The sequence below is a fragment of the Lates calcarifer genome, linkage group LG15, assembly GCF_001640805.2.
Source record: "Lates calcarifer isolate ASB-BC8 linkage group LG15, TLL_Latcal_v3, whole genome shotgun sequence".
NCBI classification, from domain to species: domain Eukaryota; kingdom Metazoa; phylum Chordata; class Actinopteri; family Centropomidae; genus Lates; species Lates calcarifer.
This window is the reverse complement of record NC_066847.1, coordinates 30,185,394-30,210,273: the sequence shown is the minus strand read 5'-3', so window position 1 is coordinate 30,210,273 and position 24,880 is coordinate 30,185,394. Positions and strand designations below refer to the sequence as shown.

The following is a 24,880-nucleotide window of genomic DNA, read 5'->3' as shown; positions in this document are numbered from 1 at the left end:
TTCTATATCAGGACAGTGGTAAGGTGAGACAGAGAACACCCTAGAGCCACACTGTTAGATAATGATATTACCAGTAGACGCAATTATTACTTGTAGCAATAATTGGTGGTCACACACAGTAATGCCCACCATCCTGTTTGCCTCTACTAGTGCAGCATCTCTTGTGTTATTGTTTGTGTCCTATAGATGGCCTCCTACTGATATATTACACCTGATCTTATACAGTAGATCCTTAACTCCTAACAAGTCCTGAGAGGCTACTGAAAAAACCTGGACTGTTCACATGCATTTTGTATGACACATGTCAATTGAGCGTCTCCTTGGAAACTAAACACTGGGCTGACTTCATAATATGGCGATTAGAATTGGTTTCGCCCCACATATCCCCTGCAACATTCATTAGCACTTGTGAATTATTGAGCAGCGCTATCCTTTTACCACATACAGCTCTGCATTTGAGATAAACGTGCTTCCTTTACCCACAACCAGACCTTTAGAGCCCAAATGCAATGGCCACACACCACCTGAAGATTGCCTGCGCATGTGAATTTCATAAGCAAGTCTCTGTGCAATCTAAACATTAGATAGAGTGCCAGTGGCGTGCCCCTTGTTGTACCCACTGAGGGATTAAAGGGCTAATTGTGTCACAGCCTTTGTGTGTTTACCAAGCAGAGATTAGTATGTAGCCTTGTTTAACACATCCCACCAAATCTCATTTACTGACAGAGGGCCCGATAACAGAGTGATGAGGACTGTGATACAAGAGGTAAAGCCACTGTCTCAGAGGATCAAGGAAATAAGACTACAATCAAACATGTTTTATTCTCACTTAATCTCTGCTTACACTTAAATGTTTATGGAGACATGCGCTCAATCCTGAGCCACTACATGGACTAAGGGGCCACTGCTCTATTGACAGACAAGGTCACTGAAAAGAGCTGTTAAAGATAACCAATGATTACCTCTCCCTTCCACTGTATCAGGTCACTTCTGGTAATGCTCACTCACCTCTTGGGGGCCAAACAGAGGTTATAAAAACAGGAGTTTTGCAAATTTGACTGTGTTGTTTTTAAACTGTGCACTGAGGCAGATATTAGAGATTATGAATGAATACACTAAGTAAAGACGTAAGAGTACATGTAAAGCAGAGACCTCACAAGTGAGAAGAACGATTAAGTAGACAATTTTAATGGAGCAAATGAGTTATAAAAGAAAGCACAAGGAACAGAAACAAATAATAAATGTGTAGTGAGAGTAGACTCAAGTGGCATCAAGCAGCTGGTACACAGTGCCCACTGTAAAGGGTTTACCTATTCGGTCAAACACGGTCAAATGTAGGTGACACTACTGACGAGTAATCATACGCTGTTCATTGTCCCATCCCATGCTAGCGTATCGGAGCTGTCTTACCTCTGGGCCGCACCAGAGCAACTACACACAGCCGGTAACATGAGCCTCTCTCTTGGACATATGACAGCGAGGCTGAACTACAAGCTGTCAACACGGTGATGGATTCTACTTCTGCAACAAACTCAGCTGAATATTTATTCCCCTATCATGCTTAATATATGATGCTTGCGCTGAAAGTATAGCTGTTAAACATTAGAGTTTAATAACTGACTTGTATACCTGTGCATTCATAGCATTCAGCATCTTGAATTCATGCAATCTGACACAACTTTAAGTGATAAAACTGAGGTTGTGTTTCTATGTTCATACATAACAAAGTTTGGTAGTTCTTAGCTGATTTTATGGCCACTTGACACTCGACAAGCTGACGTATCAAATGCCTTGACTTACCCCTTGCACGGTTGGCATGGCTAAACCATTAGCAAATAGTTGTGTATTTAGCAGACAACATTACCATTAATTTGTCTCTAATATTCATTCTTCCTTCTGCTGTGGTTTGGCCTCCACTAACTTTAAAGAAAAAATGTTAGCTTGCAAGCTGCTATACTATTTGCCCAAGCTAGTTGCTAACTTTGTCTAGCTGCTGTTTGTTGCTAAGCGTGTAGCATATGGTTGGTTTGTCAGATTTATTTCTCTAAGAACGACTTCCTGCTGCAATAAAATATAGCTGGTGAACACTGAACCATATTCAATATTTTCCAGGCTGTAAAACCCACAAAATTAAACTAAAATAGGCTAAATGCTTCTCTGCATAGTTGGGTGATAATTTTCCATGTGTTTGTCAGCGGAAGCAAACATTTTTACATTTCACGTGGTCATAGAAACATATTAATTACAGTTGGAATCATTTGTTATGTGTTTTGGAAAAACAGAAATTTACTTTAAGCTATATTCCATTCGACGGTGGCCTCTAACAACCCTTTACGTACCTGCCTTTGCAGAGCTCTGTCACGACCCATTCTGACCTGCTGCTGGAAAAGCACAGGTGTAGCTAATAACAGTAATAGTGGCTTAGTTCCAGTGGTACCATACCAGTGAGCTAGCGTGCACAACGTAAAACAGGCATTTTGAGTTGTGCAAGGCAACAAAACAGTAATGATGGTTCCGGGGCCCCGGCATTAGTCTGGATGGTTCATACATGGCTTACTGTAACACTTAATGGAACAGAGTCATTATCTGTTTTATTAATTACACCTGTGCTTTTCATGGCAAATAAAATGTGCAGAATTCTAATGCTCAAAATGTGGGAGTAGGCTACAGAGTACTATTAAATAGGTATTCAATTCAGGTACCACTCAATATCTTAAGGACTTATTCACTGTGTAGTCTTGGTAAACATGTTTCACATTATAAGACATAGAAGACTCACTACAGCCTCAAGATACTCACCACCATTCACTCCAGGAGTAAAAATTTGAATAAATCAAATATATGAAAATGAATATATTTAAGGCGTCTACAATCACCTAACACAACATTTGTAGCAAACCACCACTGTTAGACTAGTGGAGGAGACAGGTTGTTGAAGCATTATATTACTTAGTGTTCATATTCGAATTTGCAGTACACTGACTTGATATATGATTAACTTTAACAGAAAAGACCTTCTATAAATGAAGTAACCTGATTTTAACATAGCCAAAAATGCTATCCTTTTGGGTGTTTTAGATCAAACAGTGTGGTATACGACAGGATGTAATGAGCTCTACTTCATTCCATTTTTTCATGGCATAAAAGAAATAGCCCTGATCAGCCCATGGTACCAACTATAGTATGATGGTCCTGATCAGAGCAAGGGAAGACATAAACATATATAACAATATCTATTGTCCTCTGTTTAATTGAGTGTATTGGTACTTGTCCCATCCCAGAGAGCACATTACTCCCACACCATCACTCTCTCATATACTGCAACAAACATACTGAGAAATTGTTTAAGATATTCTAATGTCTGCTAGGGTCAAACATACTGCGCATCCAGCTGCTGGGATCACCACTGTATGTTTGTGCCTGCTGGGAGGAGATCAAAAGGGGTCTGTACTATTACTTACGCGTCTGGCTCTGGCTCCTTGTCATTTTGGGACTTTTGCTGGGGCTGAAGAACGTTATTTACCAGCTCAGTGATCCCACTAAAGGGAAACCACCTGTTCAAATAAGCAAAGTGTGACTGAAACATCGCAATGAGTCATCATGGGAGAAAACAATTTGTCCTGAAAAGGGTTTTTTTTAGGAAGCAGGTCAGTTTCTAAGAAGTGAACAATAGCAGGGACATTCACTACAATGAGCGCAGAGAGAGGAAAAGGCCAGGACACGGGCAGAGCGGCGATTAGTGGAACACTGACAACCAGACATAGTGTCAGAAATACAGAGAGAAAGACAGAGGAAGAAAGAGAGATGATACAGACAGCCTTACAGTAGAGGGTAGGAGAGAAGAAGCAGGAAAGCTCTACAGCCAATGGAAATGAGAGTTGCATCAAATGCTCAGCTGAGGGTAACAGGAGTGTCATTTATTCCAGCTTGGTGGTGCAGTAGCGGTCAGGTTGTCAGACCAGTTTGCCCTGCAGGTAGATTTTGTCAAAATGCAGCTACAGTTCAGTAGAGCAGGACAGGTGCACCCATTCCACACTTGGATTACGAGGCTGCACAAGCCAATCAGAGTGCAGATGACACACTGGATGAGAATGGGCAGCCAGTTAGAGACCAGGGACAAGGGGAAAAGGTTTGGGGGCCTGGCTATAACAAAGCTGGTTGAAAGGAAAAGCTGTTGTCATTGATGTCATGGAAGTCGGCTGTTTAGTGTCCAGCACAAAATTCAACAATCTGCTCAATGCTACTCCTGCAAAAAATCCACTGTGCAGTCGTCATACTACCTCAGCAGCTTTCCATGACATTAGTGACATTTCTTTCATTTTCCTCCCAGACAAAGAGGAGAAAGCCACATGAAGCACACAGCACCCACTGACAGGAAGAAGTGTCAAAGCCTAGAGCACTCTGGGTAATGCAGTTTACTTACTGTGCCGGCTGAGGCTTTGGTTCTTCTTTGATCCTAAAACATTAAAAAAAACAAAACAAAAAAAAAAAAAAGTGTGCACAGCTCAGTGCATACAGAACACAAAGAGATGAGGAAAACAATCTAAAAGACACAAAATACTGACAAAACTGATAATACTAAAGATGTATATGACATAAATCATACTTAAACTATAATATGAATAATATTCAGGATATTATAGATGATGATTTGATGAAAGTGACAATGCAATGATGATAATGGTAAACAACATGAAAAATGAACATTCAGAGTGACTTTAAATTACATAAAGTTTGATTTGGACCAACTTAAACTTAGAAATGACTGCTTCATGTGAGTAACACCCTCTCATACTGTGCACTAGCATGGACAAACATTACTTTTTATGGAACTTTGCTTGCCTGCTTCAACAAAAATGATGGCTTGCAATTGTTAGTCCATTTCTCTACTGCAAGTTTTTATTCAACAGCAGGAGTTTTTCCAAGAGAAATCCATAACTGATGATGGTACCAGGTACCAGAGACATAGGAAAGCACCTACACAGGTTCAGAGTAACCAGCAAGCAGAGCTGTTCAGCTGAGTTCTGCCTTGAGCTGCACACCGAGCTGCATCAAACAGCGAAGGGCAGGAGCTTGTTCACTGTAAACTTCTACTAAGCCCAGTCGGCAACATATGCTCAGCTATTAACACATCAAACTAACTAACTAGCTGCACGTTGAATGACTATTCACTGATGTCTTAAGATTCAAAACATGTTTAGTGACCCATTCTACAAAAGCAGTGGTTTGATTTGTAAATGTGTAGCTCTGCAAATGTTTAGCTCTGCATTGTTGTATAACAACATCTAGACTGTAGACTGTTCCTCTAATAGCCACATTGGCTCAGAAACAAAACAAGAGTAGGAGTTACCAAAGTGTTACAGACATCATATACACCATCACTAAACATGCACGGTCTTTACGTTAGACATCCATCACATGGAATTATCTTTAGAAGTTCTTTAAAACGAGGTGTAATGTAATGAGAATAGCCAAGGCAGCGCAGCCAGCAAAGACACATGCATACAAACACACAAACACACACACACACACACAGTAACCACCACGACTGTCTAGCATCTGTCTACCATCTAACACTAGTGCTGCCAGTCTCCCTTGGTTTAGGAGCAGATGTTATGTTAAGCAAAACGGAAAGTTGCAATCACACTTCAGAACTTCACACACCTCATCACCACTTATGACAAGTACATAATCAGCTTTATATAGCTGTGTGAAATGGATTGTGTTAATTGAGTTTTGTCTGATTCTGTGATCTCATTCTTAACTATTTTTAGTGCTGCAACTAAGGGTTATTTTCATCATTTGTTTATCAATAAATTATTTTAAATTCATTGATAAGAAAAATGCCCATTGCTATTTCTCAGGGCCTAAGATGATGTCCAACAAACCCCAGGGATATTCAAATTACAATGATATAAAACAATCTGAGGCAGCAATTTCTCACATTTGAGAGGCTAAAAAAATTGAACAAATTGAACAAACAGCTATTTCACTCTGGAGCTGAACATCCTAAGAAACAGTTATCAGTCTAAAATGATCAGTTAAGAGCTCTTTTAAGTAGAGTTTTATACTACTGCAGCCAGATTATGAAGAATTAATCCACAAAATCTATTGGAAAATGAGTAAAAGTCCACTGAAAACAATATTCCATCGAGTAAAAATCCAATACTTCAGACTAATCCCACTGTGTATATTAAGTGGATGCCATTCAACTTCCAAACAAGCACTGAGGCTAAAACAGTTCACATGCACAGCAACAGAATACAGCAATGAAGCCTCCCAACAGTCTACTTTAGCTAGAGGTAGAGCACAGCAGAGCAAGAAATCTGTCTGTCTGATCTGTGTCAGATGGGTGAGAGAACACACGAGAGAAGATATAGTCCTGTGTACCCATCAGTCTCGCCGCTCTGTTTTCCAATGAGCCAGTCCATATTTATCCTCTCGCTGTGTTCTCCCGATGACCTGCAGCGCCGTTCTTTATTGATCCCATCAGCCCCGTCTCTGTGGTCGCATTACAAGCCTCATATTTATCTGATCGAGCCTGCCTGCCTGCCTGCTTGCCTGGACGGCTGCTGGACAGAGTGTGTGTGTGAGTATCCGTCCATGCATTCGCGTGTGTGTGCCCCCTTATCCATGTGTGTACTGTACGCATACGTGTGCATATGTGAGTGTGTGTGTGAGTGTGTGTGAGTGCGCAGTGTATTATTTGACATGGGGCAGTAAAATGAGTGAGTGTAAAATGTCACAAGTGACGTATTCAGTGTCCTGGCTGCTGAGAAGCCCTGCAGGGCAGTTACAGTCTCCATTTTCCATCTCTTTAACCTGCACTATGCTTCTCGTGAACCCAACACACAAAATAAAAACACACACACTCATACAGTGTAACAGATACATTTCTGTAGAGCATCTCCATGTCTCAACACATGATTCTCTCTTTTTTATGTGAGACCGGCAGTTTTAAGTCTTCATAAGCCACATGCTGTGTTATTTTTGGTTATGTTGTTCTGTATTTAGGTTTCCACATACTGTACTCTGCCTCACCAGCTTTGCATGGAGAAGCAGCCAAGTCTGACAAAGACTGAAACTACACTGCTCTCTAGTGGACAGATGTGCTGCATAAACTTTTAAGAACTATATTCCTTAAGTTTTATGAGGGATTGTGTTACAAGTTATTTCTGTGCCATTTTGATTTGATTCCTGTTGTAATGTGTGGTGTGTTCTGAAATTGACTCAGCAGATAATAGCAACATATTGACAAAGATTCTGAAAGTCTGAGAGGTTTAAAAAGCAAAGATCAGTAGCCTTTGGGTATTTTAGTCATCCAGGGCATTTCTAGATCCCACTCTGTTCATATATAAATGCATTTGGTGGGCTGACACAACACACAGTTACACTCTGGGTCCTAGAAGCCAGGACAGATAAGATGAGGGAACAGTTTTTTTTTTAAATCTACAAACAATAAGTTGATAAATCAGTGAATTAACAGGAAGTTAATCAGCAACTATTTTTGTAATTGATTAATCTTTTGTGTCACTTTTCTGTATTGTCAGCTTTTTTCTTGCCTATGTCATTAAATTGAATATCTGAATAACAAAATTACTAACTTGTCACCTTGCGTCCTGAAAAATCGTGTGCATCTTTCAAAAATTATGACATTGATAGACAAAGACTAATTCATTTATAAAGAAAATAATCAGATCAGTCAATAATGACAATAACTGATGCATAGAGCCCTACTACAATAAATATGGAGGAACAACATAACAAAGAAATGCTTAAAATAATTAGTTGAATCTAACACAGCAGTGGCTAAAACTGTTAGCAGTTCACAAAGGCTTTTTTTACATGGCATCAGGAAGAACTTTCCTGGTATTAAAAAAAAAGTCTCATTTGTGTGGGAGGTGAAGCATGCACCAGTAACACCAGTCACCCCACAATAACTGGGTTGCAAGCTTGAGCAGCAAGAGCCACCATGATGGAGGAGACAAAGAAACTGAGAGGGAAAAGTACACCACTGCTGTCCATGTTCTGTACCGTGCACTGAAAAGGAAAATCTACTTGAAGCTCAAAAGCTGCAAAAAATGTACACTGATTCTGTCCCCTGAGGAAAGGCAAACCAAAGTCTACTTGCTGTGATGCCAAACTACATGGTATCCTGGTATATAACAAACTAGTCAGCAACACTTTTGTAGTAGATTTCAGCTAACACATATAGGCATGAGATTCTTAGGAGAGCTGGCTTGGTGCAGCTCCCTCTGTATTGGCAGTGGGATGATTACACAGCGGGCTGTCACAAGGACCTGAACATTTTAGTAAGATCCCAAAGATTTAATTAATCTGAGCTCTCTGAAGATATCTTTGCTACTATGCAGAGAGAAAGGAAAGGAAAGGAAAGGAAAAGAAAGGAAAGGAAAGGAAAGGAAAAGAAAGGAAAAGAAAGGAAAGAAAAGGAAAGGAAAGGGGAATTGTAAGATGCTTTAAACATGCCTCCCTCTAAACTATGCAATCTCTCTAACACCCATAAGCTGCTACTGTTTAGCCAATGTTGTGTTAAGATAAATACACTGATGTGACATCTGTACAATGAGCCCTGAATCATCACATTTCCACGACCAGAACAAGGTTGGCAACATGTCACATGCGCCACAGCAGGTCCAGCAATGGCTAATGTGCATCTAACATCTTCTGATAGGCAGCAGAAAAAGAACCTACTTAGAGTCGGTCAGTGCAAGATGGCAAGTAAAGGCCTGGCAAAGGGGCACAGTAATTCATTAATACTGCAGCCAAAACATTTCAGGTTGATTGTCAAATCAATTGACAAATTACAGAAGTGTTGCATCTTGAGAGACATTTTAAGAAAAATGTTAATCTGTCTTTTCAACATGCTTGGATTAAATGGAAGTTTACAAGCACTTAAATTATCATAAAAGATACACAAAGGATGTGCACACAGAGGGTGCACATATCTAGCTCGCTGTATAATTAAATCCCAGAATCCTATAACCACATTCACAAAGGAAGATGTCAAAGGCGTTTGGATAATCCGCAGTAGTTGCCACCTAAATGCCAAATACAACTGACTGACAGCAAAAGATAGGACCATCAAACTAGCACCTAAAGTTCACCTGTAGTCCATAGATATGCTATCCAAACTAACATTATGAATCCTTGGATGTATCAAATTATGTCAACCAGACTTGGTGAAATGCAACACACATCTCTGGATAAAACCAGCAAGTGATCTTTTTTCATTCAAAGAGTTATCACCCCACTCTACAGTTCCCCTCAGCTCTAAGGAGCTTTTTCACATTGTTTAATTCAGCTAACTGTTTTGGTTTTATTGCCCACAACTTTTTGGTTCAAACACTGAGATTAATGTCTGAATCACCTATAAACTCTACTGCCATGATGTATCTACACCTGCCACTCTGTATAATGGTGCAGTTGTTGGACTATTTTCAGCCACAAATTACAATAGAGCATTTACAGCACAGTTGTGGCTTTAGCTCAGAAATAACTACAGTGCTCATGTTCATTATAATGAAGGAACATGTTGCCCAGTGTAACAATGGCTTACTGAGGTGGTTTGAATAGTTTCTGGACAATAATGGAACTATATGGCACTGATGATAAAAATGATAAAAATCAACAGTTATAGTTATTAGATTATTTAGATGCCAGCTCAGGAAATGATGCTGGTAGCTTCCAGATATGGAAGGCTACATTTTCCTTATTCAGCCTGCTGTGTCATTATCTAATAACAAGTGTCTAACCAACAATCTAACCAATGTCAAAAATGACATGAAAACTCATTTCCATAATTTTGCTGAGCAAAGATCGACAACAACAATCTATTTTTGTTCGTTTCAGGCACTAACAGTGGACCCTCTCACAGTGTGCTCTGTCACGCTGCACTGTGCTTCCACACATGCCACCCAAGGCATAATTTCTTTCCAATTACACCACCCCCCTGCCCAAAGTGTACCAGGCCTGCCCAGTCAGTCACTCTAGCAAGTCTCTGCCTCTAATCTTGTCTTTGAATAAACTGCTGCTTAGGACCTTTATATTTCCCTCTCAAAAGTCCACCAGATGTTGATGGAACAGCTAAGGACAGTCGAGATATGGTCAGATGTACTCCTCAGGGAAAGTGTGACTTTTCACTAAACAAGCTTGAACATAGCTCCCAACTCAACAGCTATACGTCACTTGAAATGTGAGTGTAGGCATTTGGAAAGCACCATTAACGTGCAACAAAGCTGTCTCCACTCTAATGATCAAAATGATTAAAAAGTGTCTTTTCTAGATTCTTTTCGCTCAGAGTACAGGCCAGACTGACCAACAGCACAACTCAGTGAAGACACTCCAATGAAAAGTTACAAATGCTTCCTCAAATTATTTCAGAACAGGATATTGGCATGCCACAGTGCTCAACATTTCTTAAACAGATAGTGAGATGCAGCCTTGTCTTGGCATCAACACTGGAGTAGGAAATCTGTCATAGAGGATCTCATGGCTAAGCAGTGACCCTGCAGGCCCTCTGAGTCTACTACAGACTGAGTGATAATTGGATCATAAGGGAGTAATCTGGCTCAGTGGGTAAATACCAACTACATACATCATTAACACCATCCCAGCCAGTCAGTACTGCCAGGAGATGAGGTTAATGTCTGTCTAAAATCACTCAGAGGCAGGAGACCTACGGGGAAAACTCTCATTGGAGGCTGTGGCACTGCTAAATTTTGTTATTGTCTTAATTGCAACAGTATGATACATATTAGTGCTCCATGCAGTATATGATGGTGCAATACATAGGAAAAGATATATTGATGTCACCTGCAATGGAGTCACAATATAAATCCTTAGTACCCTACTTTAGTTGGTAGATCTGGGGCTCCTTTTTTAAAGATCAGACTTATCTCAGTCTCTGGTGTTTTGACTCAGACTTGACTTGATCTGTGTGTTTCTCTCTCTCTCTCTCTCTCTCTCTCTCTCTCTCTCCCTGTGACTGTGCCTTTTGTGTCTGTGTGTGATCTGACCCTCCCCTGCCTGCTCACTTCACCGTTAAAAGTGTTGGTTTCTTCTGCTTTCAGTGCTGTCTGAATCCCACTGCGCTTTCAATCCTCAAACCACACAAAATAGTATCATAAAATATAGTGGTGGAGCACCACAGAGACCTCAGCTCATTTATCAAAAATATGTGGACGCTGATGTTAAAGTTATGAAGAAGAACTCTACCCGAGGTAACACTTCTGACAAAGCTCACTGACAGGTTGAAAATAATAACTGGAGCCATATTAAAGATGTGCCACAGCTCAGCTCATTTATTTTCTGTTCTAATTAGTAAAATTCTGATATAATGAATATATATAATCAAGTGAATAATAATAATAATAATAATAATAATAATAATAATAATAATAATGATAATAATAATAAATAATAATAATAATAATAATAATAAATAATAATAATAATAAAACACTTTGGTTAATTCAGTAAAAATCTCAAACCTGAGCTGAACCAACATTAAATCCCAAATATGAATAAATGAATCAGCTTTGCATTGCAGTGTATTGTTTTATTGAAATGTATGTTTTTGCACTGATCATGTACCAAGTATCTAGATACATATCAAATCATCTGAAGGTATATAAGAGCAGGTCTGTAAACAGGAATTATGAAATTCCTAAAGCACAAGAAACAGACTTGTGATTGTCAAAAAATGCTAAATGTAAAAAATAACAGGGTTTAAGATTTAGCAACAACTTTAATCATGTATAAAAGGCCAGACAAGACTATTTGTTTGAGTTCATCAGAGACCAGCAACAGAATAATATTAGGTCAAATTTAGTCAAAATTCATAGACATTGTTCTTTTAGATCCATATCGTTTCAGTGTGTTGCAGCCAATATATGGGACACCTGACCATCTGATGAAAGATCAGTTACAGTGTTTAGGATTTTTTTAAATAAGAGAAAAGTAAGATCAGAGAATCAGATAATGTACTGAGTATTTTTGTACGATGTAGAATTTGTACAGAGTAATGTCTAAGAATATTTGAGTCAAACCAGGTGACATACAATCAAACTAAACCAAAGGAAACTAATGTAGTGTATACAATATCTAACACCTATAACACCTATATTGTTTGTATTTGTAAAGAACTATCCAAATATGGAAACAACACTAATTAAGAAGATGTTGGACAGTTAGTAGGAAGAAAAATATCACTACTGTTAAATCTAACAGAGACTCCAATCACATTACATAACCACAATGTACTGTACTCCAGTCAGCCAGTTTGCCACATAAGGAAAATAAACATACACAGTGTGTGACTGTGTCAGCAGTGTCTGTGCAGGATATATAAAACAGAAATCCTCCATTGTACCACCCCTACTGTACATTACCTGCACATCTCCACGAAAACGAGCACTAAAAATAGCAGCTTATTTAATGACAGATGATTAGGTCTTACAACACCTGTTCATTCTACCTCTTCAATAAATGCCAGAAGTGCTACTTAACACTTTCTCTCCACCTAAGAGAGGATTAGGGGTAGGGGATAGAGAGCTGATAACTTCCTCTGGCACTTTGCACTGGCACAGCACGATAGGCAGGGCAGGAGGGACGGCGACAGGGCAAGCGCCTCGGTGTGGAAGGGTTGGCCAGCTACCACAGCTGGGCCTTAGAAAGCACAGATAGGATTGAATCCACGAGGCACACTCATCAGAATAGGCAATCTAACAGCGCGCAAGCCAGACCTCCTGACCAAGGACTAATATTCAGATTGTCAAACAGGAGTTGGCAACAGCAGATTTCTCTGAGCAACGGGGAAGTGGCTAATCTGCTGCCAAATATAACTAAAATCCATCTGTTTCCTTAGATTACCTGCCAGGATTCAATTGAGCTGCTCCATATCTCTCCTCCTGAGAGATTTCCAAGTGGCAAAGAGTCAGCTAATCACCCAGCAGCCCACACATTCACAAGTGTATTTCCATGCAAAGGCTTATAGGAAACATATGTACAATATTCATTTTAACACAGCTAGTTTATCATACAGTAGAACACATTTCAACTGTATGAGCAACATTTAGTCAGATGTAGTGATACACTGTGTTTGTGGTCTTGCACATATGTGCTTTCTTGCTGGGGTAATGGTGTGTGCATGAACATGTTTCTCCTTGTATGTGAATGCTGGTTACTTCTCCTGTCAGCACACTTTATTCACCCTGACACAGATACATTTTATTCTGGCTGTGATCAGCATTTTCTTGGCAGCTGACATTGTCCCATGCTAACGTCACAACTCCTCCCATACACAGCTGAACAGCTCCACTGGGAATACTCTAGAAAGTCGGCCTTAACCCCACCACCGTTAGGTCACCACCCTGTGCATTAGCCCAATCTCTAGCTCCAATAGCCAGACAGTGACTGCTGAATGCAGCTCCATGTCCTCCTCTAACCCTATACTATACGGGCCGAGCTATCAAACCACTCCACCAATTCTGTCCAGTCTCACTATTGCCATATTATTTCCAGTCTCATAGTCAGCAAAAGCCTAGTTTCAGCCATGTCTCCTGGTTTCCCTGGTGAGGGACTATCCCATAACTGGAACATCTTGGGTTTAATCTAAAAAAAAACTTGCTAAGAACATCAGCTCAAAAAATTGTAAACTGCAGTAGCAGTAGAAGTGATGATCACGTTTATCATATTCCAGTTCTCTCACTCTTCAAACCTTGCCCTCAAGTCAACTCCCATCAGTGCCATCCTCAAACACATAAAAAACCAGGGTGGTGTTGTTGTTCCTGGCTGGGAGCAGTAGGTGGGCTGTACTGAAACTGCAGTCAGCTGTCTGTGTCTCACTCAGGGCTATAATAATAGCCTGACCATGGCTAACAATAGAGAGGTAATAGATACCCTGCCTATTGTTGGCCCAGCCTGCTCTACTCCTTCCTGTCCCAATTCATCGCTACAGCACGTCACTATTAGCTCGCTTAACTAAACTGCATACAGTGTACACAAGCAGACAAGCACAGGGGCAATCTGATATCACCTTGCTGCACGCAGGCTACACCCATCACTTTGCAAAAATATTGCTGTAGATGCCGTATGATGTTACACACCCTGGAATTGTATCCGCTGTCCCATGAAGTTATCATATACTGCACAGGCTACATAAGACATACCACGAGGTCTTTGTGGCATAAAGATTAGCATGTTCAGTCGCATAAGCAGATGTGACCACAGTACTGTACAACTGAAATTAACTTGAACTTGATGGCTTTCAACATCTGTCCGATGGCAGAAAGATAAGTTAGACTGGCTGCTGTAAAATCAAAGGATTCCCTTGCATTAGCCGCCTCTCTGCGCAGATTTAAAGCCAGCTAGCCAACCAACCACCCAAGCAGCCACCCACTCAAGGTTAAGGCGACCAGCTTCTACTTGTCTAAAGCAAACATGGCCAAATCCCCCTCCTCCTCATGGCCTGATGCCTGGTGGTTTTAAATGCCTGCATTTCATTCCTTGAGATACTACTTCAAATGATTGTATTTATGTTTCACAAAGGATGATTTCTATGTATCTGTGCAGTAAACCCTCCTCCACCAGCCCCCTCCCAGCTCCCTCCTCGTTCCACTACTACACATCCAGGCCATCTCAGTATCACCATGGCGATGGCAGCGGTATCTCAGTGGGACGAGTGATATTAAGGGATTAGTGGGAGATCCTCCATCAGACTTCGGTCGAGGAGCACGATCCCGGGATCACAACATCAACTCTCTCTGTCTCCCTCCTGATCAGTGTCAGATGATGGGGATGAAAAATAGGCTTCTTCACTGTTATTTTCATGGTAGCTACTGTAGCACACGCTAGACTACACAAGTCGAGCAACTGTGAACACACATGCACACATACAGACACTGAATCTCTGAAATAATGCATTTAAAGCTCCCACAAAGCCACCTTCAGCCCGAGGCAGTGGGAGCAGTGGTCTATATGCTGTACAGCATGTCCTAGTGTAGGTTACATGGTAGTGCCTGTGTGTAGTGTTCAAACAGTAGACTTATATAAGGGCCATGGCTGCATTAGTGACGTCATGAAAACGGCTGCTCTTTATCCTCGACTACTTATGTCAGTCGGCTGCTTCTGTAATCTACCAACAGCAGCATCTACTGTACATGTAAAGGACTGTAATGCTACTGGACAACTAACCCTTGATCCCTACCAGGCCTCTTAGACCAATAACCAATTCAAAGCGATAGGGCTAGAATTATGATGGCGTGATCGAGCAATAAAAGTTGGAACAGAAATTATGTGCAGAGCAAACAGGAAATTAAAATTTAAAGAATGAAGCATTAAAAGCAATCACTTTCACAGTGAATTAAAAATGTATCATAAGATTACAGTATGTATACCCCCCCCCCCTCCAAAAAAAAAACAAACAAAAAAAATCACTATAAATTAGATTGCATAAGCAATTGTAAAGTTTCCCCAATAGAATCACTGCACCAATCATTACATAATAAATTCCACTGTCTGGTTGTGAGGCCTCTATGGAGCTAGTGTGTGTGTGTGTGTGTGTGTGTGTGTGTTTTATTGAGTGTACTATGTCCGTGTGGCAGACAAATACAGGGCGACTGCATTTGTTTATAGAAAGCACTGGATGGTTTGAGTTTTTGGCCACACAAAGGCGTATTAGAGGAACCGGCTGGGCAGCATGCACATGTTTGAGTCACCAGCTTGCACCTGCTCTGACCAGCTGAGTCTTGAATGAGCAGAACATGGACAGACACACAAACACACAGGGAAGGAGAGATTAGTGCGCCCTGTGTAAACTACCGCTAGTAAATATACCCGCTCACACACTGAGCAAAGCATCTGGGGTGAGGACTATTAACAGTTCATTTTATTGCTTGCTTTCATTCACTCTTTCCATTTTAAACAGTCATATGAGTCAGCAGCAATACCATAATTTAAATTAGTAGAAAGTGGCTAAACTCAACATTTTAGGCCTTTATCCAGTATACTGATTTTTCTGTTCAGTTTCACTCTCACCACAGGATCAGAAATCTTAACAAGAGTCTGTGCTGTTTTGTGTCTGCTTTTAAGAATCTGCTACATGAAAACTAACTTATTTTAGGTCCTAGTTTACCAAAAATAGGGCTTATTAAGTTGGCCCACATGAAATATATGAGCTTGCATTCTGGGGTGAGTCTAACTTTACTCAAGTTGTGTCCCAGTATAAAAAAACTTCAAAAGAACTTATTCCAGAAAACAACAGCATTCACTTGAGGTTATGTGTTAATGTGTAAGTATGCTAGTATAGCTGTTGTGACAGTTTCAGCTATTTGCAGCTGGCTTGCTGAGAGGACTGCTACGTGTGGACTTTGCTCAAAGCTAACTAGTTTTTCTGTTATGCTGCTTACACCACTTTTATGAGGCTGAGAGAGTCTGAGTTTGACTTGATGAAAATATAAATTAATTACAGATTTATTATTAATAAATTCTGTTAAACAGATTAACAATATAGGAATGCCTGGGAATAACCAGTAGGAGCTAGCATTAATTGAAGGAGCTGGTAACTAAGGCATTTGTGGTGCTACCACTGTGATTCAAACTCAGACAAGCTAGTGGAAGAGTATGGATGAATGATCGGATTAATAGTTTATTTTTTCCAGAGAGTTACATATACACTCAGTTGCTTTCTTGTCAAGACACCACTCTTCCGTCTGTAAGCTAAATATGTAGTTAGCAAGAGCCAGAAGGCAATTAGCATTAAGAAGCTTGCCTAGATCTGCCCAAAGTTAAAAGCACTACTTTAATTTTTTTCATGTCTGCTTATATAAAGATTAGACAAAGGAAATGTAGAGCTTTAGAGGTGCAGGCAAATCTTTGAGTCTCATGAGTGTGAGTTGTGTTGATTTATTAAATGAAACTGAATTTACTGAATTTAATCTTTACATGAAGGTCTTCTGTCTTATTGTTGGTTGGAGCTTGTCCTGTAAACTTCTTTGCCTTGCTACCTGGCTTTCCTGGACACCTAAATGACCCCAGGCTTTGCTGCCTGTTTAGATGCCTGGCTGCTTGCCGGCCACTGCAGAAAGCTGAATGTCTCCACTATTAATAGTCCAATGAACAGCATGAGGGTTCACACTCTTTGAGCACAACCAGCTTGAGATGACCTGGTGCCACATTCTACCTTTAGTAACCGGCCTTTCAGTGGCCTCGTAACTGTCTCTCACTTTCTCTATCCAGGTATCTCTCTCTCTCTCTCTCTGTTCACTCCGTGTCTCTCTCTGGCTTGATCACAGTATATCTACAGACTTAAAAGGTAAATATTGTTTGGTTGGATGCCAAACTATAAACAGATACACAGACCCTCACACAAAAAACATAAAACTAGACTAAACTCGACTGTTGTCAGCAGAGTTAACTGATTAAGCTGATTCAGAAATCATGTACAGAAGAACTAACTGGTGTAGTTTAGTCTGAATGAAAACCTGGATAATATGGTGGTTTGACACCTCTCCTGTACATAGTGGAGAGATGTCTTTTCTCTGACCTTTCAGGGTTCAACAATCATAAAACAAACCCTGAGGGAATGCCACAGTGGAGAGAAAAGGCACCACACCTCACTAGCTGTAACTGCCTACACTGACACAGCACCTGTCCCAAAGCTTTCCCTTTACAGTTTCAAAACACAGCAGCAGATATATTTCCTGTTTTGCTTCCTCAATTAGTGTGTGTAGTGTAGAGCCCATTAGTGTGTTGTGCTGAATTTGTTTCAGCTGTATCGTCACACTACCCCAGGGTTTTGAGAGATACACTTAACATCAAGGCTGCCAGCTATTCTATAGCAGGCACATATGTTCCACAGAAGCACTAGGTTTCCCTTACAGGGTCAAATGCTGTATATCTTCCTGTGCACTGACTCTACTCAGGGTGGATGAGGACGGGGGATGGGCAGTGATAAAGTGGCCCCCTCTTAATGCCTCAATGCCTTATGTTTCTACTCTCTTTGCTCTCATTGGCTGGGGCTACCTTTCACATTTTCTATTAATTTATTTATTTATTCATTTAATTATTTATCTCCTTTTTTGTTTTTCCCCATTGGTAACTTCTATTCAGTTCTGTCTGCATTACTATTGCATTTTGATGGTCTCATTGAGGCCACTCTTCTACAAAATGCTAGGAGGTTTATGTAATAACAGGCCAGATGTGCTAGTAGTGGATCTGTAGTTAGATTCTGTTCTGACTCAGTCCAGGATCACTAGTTGTTAATATTGCTAATGTAGCTTTCAAACACTGTTTAACGTCAATTCACCTGGAGAAAGTTACATTACATCAAATTCTTCAAATAGATTTTCACATGTAGCACAGCACAGTGCTGTCTGATCCTGAGATTTGAAGTGGCGACCATATTATATTAGGGATCAGCTTATGATTTTACCTTTCCAACATTAAAAACATAAATATTGTCATTTATCAAAAATGACAGCTGCTTGAGGATCTGTTGATTAATTAGTTAACGAATGCAGTGAAAAAAATAATATTCCTGTGCTGCAGTGTAACTTTGTATTATACAGTTCTACAGTAATATACAACATCCCTTGTACCAGTTACCACAACCTCATTCTAAAACATTTTCCTACTGTCATGTTTCACCAAGGGCATTTCAAATTGCACAGCCAGGGGCAGGAAAATCCCTTCAAACTTTGCTTGAGGGATAAGAGCCCAGAAGAGAATAAACCGTATGCTGATGAATGCAGATGTTATTTAGAACAAAGCCCTGAAAGACAATAGAGCCCAACGCTGTGCTGTGCCACACTGGAGAATAGCAGGCTATGGGAGATGGCAGGCTGATTGCTCTGTCAATGGGGACTAAGGCTGTCATATCAGCAACGAGACCTGATAGCATCTCAGACGTCACTGTCTCTCCTCTCATTTTCTCTCTGATGTTCTCTTCTCCTTTCCTGTCTTCTCTTCTCCTCTCGCCCCCTTGTCCCTTCTCATTTCCTCTCCTCTCCCCTACACTAACCTGTCCTACATTTTCCTCTGAATCCTGCCCTGTCTTCTCCTTTCCTATCCCTCCTAGCTTATCCTTAAGTGTCCTCTCCTTTCGTTTCCCACTCAGCCTAAACCATGTAAGTGACTTAGTAGTTAATATAATATATTTTTCCCAAACATCACATCCTATGAGAAACCCAAAACCAGCACTGAATTGATCCTTCTAAGTCCTGCCATTGTAGCAAAAGTTTTTTTCCTCCGTGCCACAGACATATGTATATTATGTCCAAAATCTATTAAAAACACATTGAGTCATGCTGTTTCACTGGGCGATATGTTAACATGACTTTTAGATAAAACCACATACATGTTCCTGGTGCTCTAAATGCTGCAAAAAAATGTGTATTAATCCTCTGCTGAAAATAGTCCCAAATGTCAACTATTTACTCCTGTTTGGGTGGCTTTTGATAAAAAATACAGGGTCCAGCTGTTTAAAACCTTGCTAATAACTTTTTTTTAATAGTAACAATAGGTTAAATATCAAAAAACATGCTCACAGTGATGAATCCCCACAGAATAAATCATCCAGCCCTGCAGCTTATATCAACTATAGCATGCTTTGTGTTTCTCAGCTCATTGTTTTGGTTTTATGGGGACATGACATAGCTGTTTTGGTTCAGTCTCACAATTCTCATCAACCTTGTTTTCAGCCATGGCAATCAACTGTTCTTAGCCAAAAAAAAAAAAAAAAAAAAAAGACTGCACTCTTGCTCAGCACCAGTGACAGACAAAGTTTGCAACTGAGTGTTGGAAACAGCAGAGTATTTAGCAGCTAAAGACACCAAAGTATATTTCTCAGGAGTTAGTAAAGACCAAAACAGACCTCAAAAGAGAGAGGATATATACTTAAATTCATCACTTGCCACAGACAGGGTAGTGAAGTCAAGTAATGAAATATGGAAGAACACTAGACTTATCCATTGATGGAAATATTAACACTGTGATTGTGACTGTGAGGTAAATCTGTAGCCTACATTCAGACACCGTGAAGGTATACAGGATAAAACACAGTGAAAGGCAAATGTAGAGAGAAAAAGAGTACATGCAAGCACAGGGCTAGAGGCAATTTGACAGATACAGTACAGGTTTATGGCTGACATATAAAAAGGAGGGGGGATAGGAGAGCACCAAAAAAAACACACACGCTAATGCAGCTTCACTTCCACAATAGAACAGCTTATGAGAAACTTGTAAATATATTATTTTATATATCACTTTAATGATGGTGGTTGTGTTGTAACTAGCTTTCCTGTCCAGCTAAGCCAAACTACTTGACAGCATGCCAACCTTCCATAACCAAAACACATTGTTACTTTAATTAGCATGATGATGTATTCATCTGGCGTGCATTCTGCTTTATAGAGTCAAGACAGCATCCACTCTTCCTTCTCTCTCTCTCTCTCTCTCCATCTCTCTCTCTCTCTCCCTCACTCCCTCTCTCACACTCTATCTCTCGCTTTCCCTTGGGGAAAGTGATGGGGGATGGGAGACTCTAGAACGCTCATGACAGAATCTGCTCTTTGCATGGGAAGGCAAGCGAACATGGGTGAGTGAGCTAAGGGAACAAGAGAATGGCAGGGAGAGGGAGAGAGAGAGAGAGAGAGAGAGAGAGAGAGAGAGGAAGAGGGAGGGTGTGCATATACTGTATATTGTCCAGTGGGAAGATTCTGAGCATTACCTCGCCTCATTTCACAACCATAGGTCTCCCTCTCTCTCTCTTCCTCCATTTTTTATTCAAATTTGCTTTATTGGCATGAAAATAACTTTGTACAGAACTGCTACAGCAGGTCTTACAAGAATTGTAATATAAGTATAATCAGTTACACTGTAAAAAGAAACAACACCGTGTGTCGTTTCAATGGTTTTCTCATATTCTGATGTTTCCAAGACAATGCCAGTTTTTTCCAAATAATTGTTTTGGTTTGAGAATTTTTAAAAAAATCATTACTTTTGACATTTTACTTTGATTTTGGCAAAGACTTTGGTTTTCCTTTCTTTATACAAACTACAGTGTAACAGGAAGGGTTGCTCAGCCCCTAGCTCTTGTTTGCAGAACTGACACAGTGTGTTTTCTCTGGGTTGCCAGGTTTGTCTGTGTCCACAAGTTTCTTTAGTCCAGTTCTGGTCACCAAGCCTGTGTTTAGTTGATGGTTTTCTCAGTCTCTGGTCTCTTATGGTGCCCAGGTAATCTGCCACTTTCTGTTGTCTGTTCAGTGTGAAATAGCAGTGATTACTTGTGTGTGTTTACTTTAAAGGAAGGATAGTATGATAGGAATATCAGATGAGTAGGCCTCTGTAACATGTGTGTGCAGCACACTACCACTGCAACTCTCTTACAGGGGTAGAGATTCTATAGCCTCCTGGGACACAGTGCCTCTCCGTAGCTCTAACCCCAGCTGGTACATGGAACTCTCTAGCACTATCAGATAAATGACCAGTGTGGGGGGACGAGGTGTGGGAGTGAGCATGTGTGCTGAGGGGTGGGGGTGAGATGGAGTAAAAGAAAAAGGAAATGGGATGTAATCAATCAAAGCTAATTCTAGGTCAATGCTCTTCATGATGAACACACACACACCAACCCCCCCATACCTCTTGCCATTTTACATGCTAACCAGGAACATGATACATTTTTTTCAATTCATTATAGAGCGAACTGATAGACAATGGATCAATCAAGGTATACAATGCAGAAGAAACCAGCTGATTTGAAATTACAGTCCCTAACATTAGATTCCAAACCCTTAGCTCCTATTTGTGATGTAAACCATTCAGTTTCACTAAAGTTGGTTTCTCTCTCATCACTATTATCTCCTGATGCACAGTGCAATGTAATAGTGTAAAGAATAATGGTGTGGTTCTGTAAGTAGTTTCTGTGTAACTGTATGCATAGCAACCCCATAATATTAAAAACATGGGCTGGGAAATATGGTTGAAATTAAAGGGGAAATCCCTCAGTTTTCTTGTTTATCATCCTGTCGTCCTGGCCTTAAGAGACTAAAAGGAAGTTGGTGTTAATGTCAAACTGGGGGTGGGAAGTTTGAAAAGTCATGAGCTTTTACCAGATATGGTGAGAGACAGACAGAGAGGTGCTATCAAGTTGCATTATGGGAGTTGTAGGATATACAGTGTTTTCAGAGATTGACCCATATTATGGACTAAAAGTTACAGCACCTCAGCTGCTAATGCTTTATGACTTTTTTTTTCTAATCTGTCTCCCCCAAGTTAATGGAAATGCAGTTTTAAATCACAGTAGTGCCCCTGCAATTTTACTATTTATTATTCTAGGTAATACCTTGGTAATTATTTGTGATTATTGCAACATGCAACTAACTCCTTCAACAACCTTCAATTTACGATATCATCACCATACTGTCATGATACAGTTACACAGATATAATATAGATTCTATTGTCAGCAGACTCCGTGCCCTGGAACAGTCACATCTCAGTGGGAGTCCCTCACACAAGGCAGACAGTATAATTAGCACTGTCAAAGGAGGTCGCTGAGCAAATGACACAGTCCCCCAGTCCATGGGTAGAACACTGTCAGAAGTAAGAGGAGGAACTAGGATGGGACTTTAGTGTAGTATGTAAAGAGGAAAGAATGTAAAATATGTCTGTCTATTATTATTGTAATTATCACCAGCAGGTCACAGTTTAGCCATCTTTATGTGGTGAGCATATGCTGTTTACTGTATGTGTGTCTGTATGCTAAGATATCAGCTCATACATGTGCTGCTGATTAGAGTGAGAAAAATTGAAACTACAACAGAGGGTAGAAATGTGAATGAGAAAGTCAGAATTAGGGTGGAGAACATCACTACCCCCTCCTGACCCTCCCACACTCTCCCCTCCTAACCACTAAGCAGAACCAGCAAGTGGCCCTGGAGGACTGGAGGAGCAGGGAGAAAGGAGAAGTGGAGCCCCAGGCATTCTGTGGGTCACCCTATCACAGGCAGCTGACACTTGCCTGTGGGATACACAGTGTCTGGATGGGAGGGGGTGGGGGTCCCATAACCATCATAGCTGTACTGCTTAGGGACTCAGTAACGCATGGAAAGCCTTTTTTGTGTGTGTATATAATGTTAAGATTCTGAACTAAATATACCTGTATGGCTGCAGCTTTGAGGAGCTTTCTAGGAGAGAAATCTAAGGCTGAGCGCCGCCTTATGGATTTCAAGAAATTGACTTCTCATTGGTGCAGCACATTTTCTACATGCAGACACACACATACACAGGCCTGCTAAGAATGAGCAGCATAAGAGAGAGTAGCTAATTACATGCGAGTCAGCAGCGCTGGATTTCCATCCACGCTCTCTGTAGCACCTCCAGTGAGATGACAGCAAGTTGGCAAGCCCTGCAGCTGGAGGCTTCTCTCTCTCCCTCTCTTTTCTCCATCCCTCCATCCTCCCAGGATTCCCTCTGTTAGATTACACACTTCGATGTTCAAACTGCCACTTTCCCAAACAGCCATCCAAGCTGCTGTGGGATTGGACCGTGACAGCACAGATGCACAGGCTATAGGGTTGGATGTTGCAGTGTGGGTGTTTGTTTCCGACACTGCTGGAAATGCTACCAACCATCCAATGACAAGTTAATCCGCTGCAGTTGTACCTATGCCAGGGCTGAGCAAATTAATGCTGCTTCAGGATATGTTATGCTTGTGTGATTCATAGGTAAAGAAAGTGGGGATTTACTGTTTTGATGACTCATGATGAGTCACCTTGTACATATAGACAGAGCACATTAAAACCAAATATGGTTTTGCTCTGTGAAAAACTGAAAGAAAACTTTACTGTTAGGTCACAAAGGGGTCAGTAGGTCTAACCAGAATAACTAAACAAACAGCAAAATGGTGGTAGCCTCCCCTTGGTATTTGGTATTTTGTCAGACATTATGTATAGCCCTGCTGGTGAGATAAAACCCCTGGTAATCAGGGTGTGCAGGAAAGAGACCATACTGGAAACATAATTCTCATGTAAATGAGCAGGCAAGCGATACACACAAAGGCCTCTTTGACCTCACAACATCTTGTCCGCTTTCAGCTTATGTGGCCTGCAATTAGAGTTACCTAACATTATGGTGAGACAGTCAGTCAGTCAGTCATGTCCCTCGCAAAGAACAGCCTCTTCTGCCCATGCTCAGTCATGACAAGGCTTTGACATCACTGTGAGACTAAGAGTGACTAAAACTGACAATCCCCTTTACCTCAGAGAAAGAGAAATAGGAAAAACGCTTAGCTATTGGGGAGAAGGGGATGGGGAGGGCAGTGAAAGGGGAGGGAAGGCGGAAAAGGCCTGGATGAATCACACAGCATGCACCGCAGCGGCTGAGGTAGCCGTGTCTTGGAGTACATGAGTCATGTTTAGCATGCAGCAGCGCTGGATAGGGATTGCACAACTCTCCCTCTCCATTAGGAATGCTGCCTTAGTGCAAACATTTACCTGATGATGGAAAACAACAGCTCTAATGCCTCTAAAAAGCTCCCAGTGATGGTGGCACACATACCTTACACTAAAGTCACTGGCACATGCTGGGTGGCTGCAGCACCAGTGAACCAGCCAGGAATCTCTTGCAGAAATCTGGATGTATTTACTCCTCACCTACAGTGTAAACTAGTATATATGCTGCATTGAAATGAAATAGTCAAAATACAACATCTCCTGGCATGTGAGCATTCAAACATGTGCACCCTTTTCATTGAAGAAGGAAAACTACAAGAAAATCAACAGGATGGAAACATTTAAGGCCACCACCCCGAAATCTCTTACTCTTCATTAGCCTGCCTTCCCAAAGAAGGTCAAACCAATTTT

The 24,880-nt window shown here is 40.8% G+C and overlaps 1 protein-coding gene across 9 annotated transcripts in view; it reads right to left on the bottom strand.

Moving 5' to 3' along the window:
* rims2a (regulating synaptic membrane exocytosis 2a) overlaps positions 1-24,880 on the bottom strand; it is a 143,056-nt gene that overhangs the window by 115,306 nt on the left and 2,870 nt on the right. For 8 of the 9 annotated variants that reach the window (XM_051076339.1, XM_051076340.1, XM_051076338.1 and 5 more), the window contains 2 exons: positions 4,424-4,456; positions 3,462-3,554 (listed from right to left, as the gene is read on the bottom strand). The exons of the other annotated variant lie outside the window; for it this stretch is intronic. In XM_051076339.1, the coding sequence (XP_050932296.1) occupies positions 3,462-3,554; positions 4,424-4,456 (126 nt within the window). The remainder of the gene's footprint in view (positions 1-3,461; positions 3,555-4,423; positions 4,457-24,880) is intronic. 9 annotated transcript variants of the gene reach the window in all.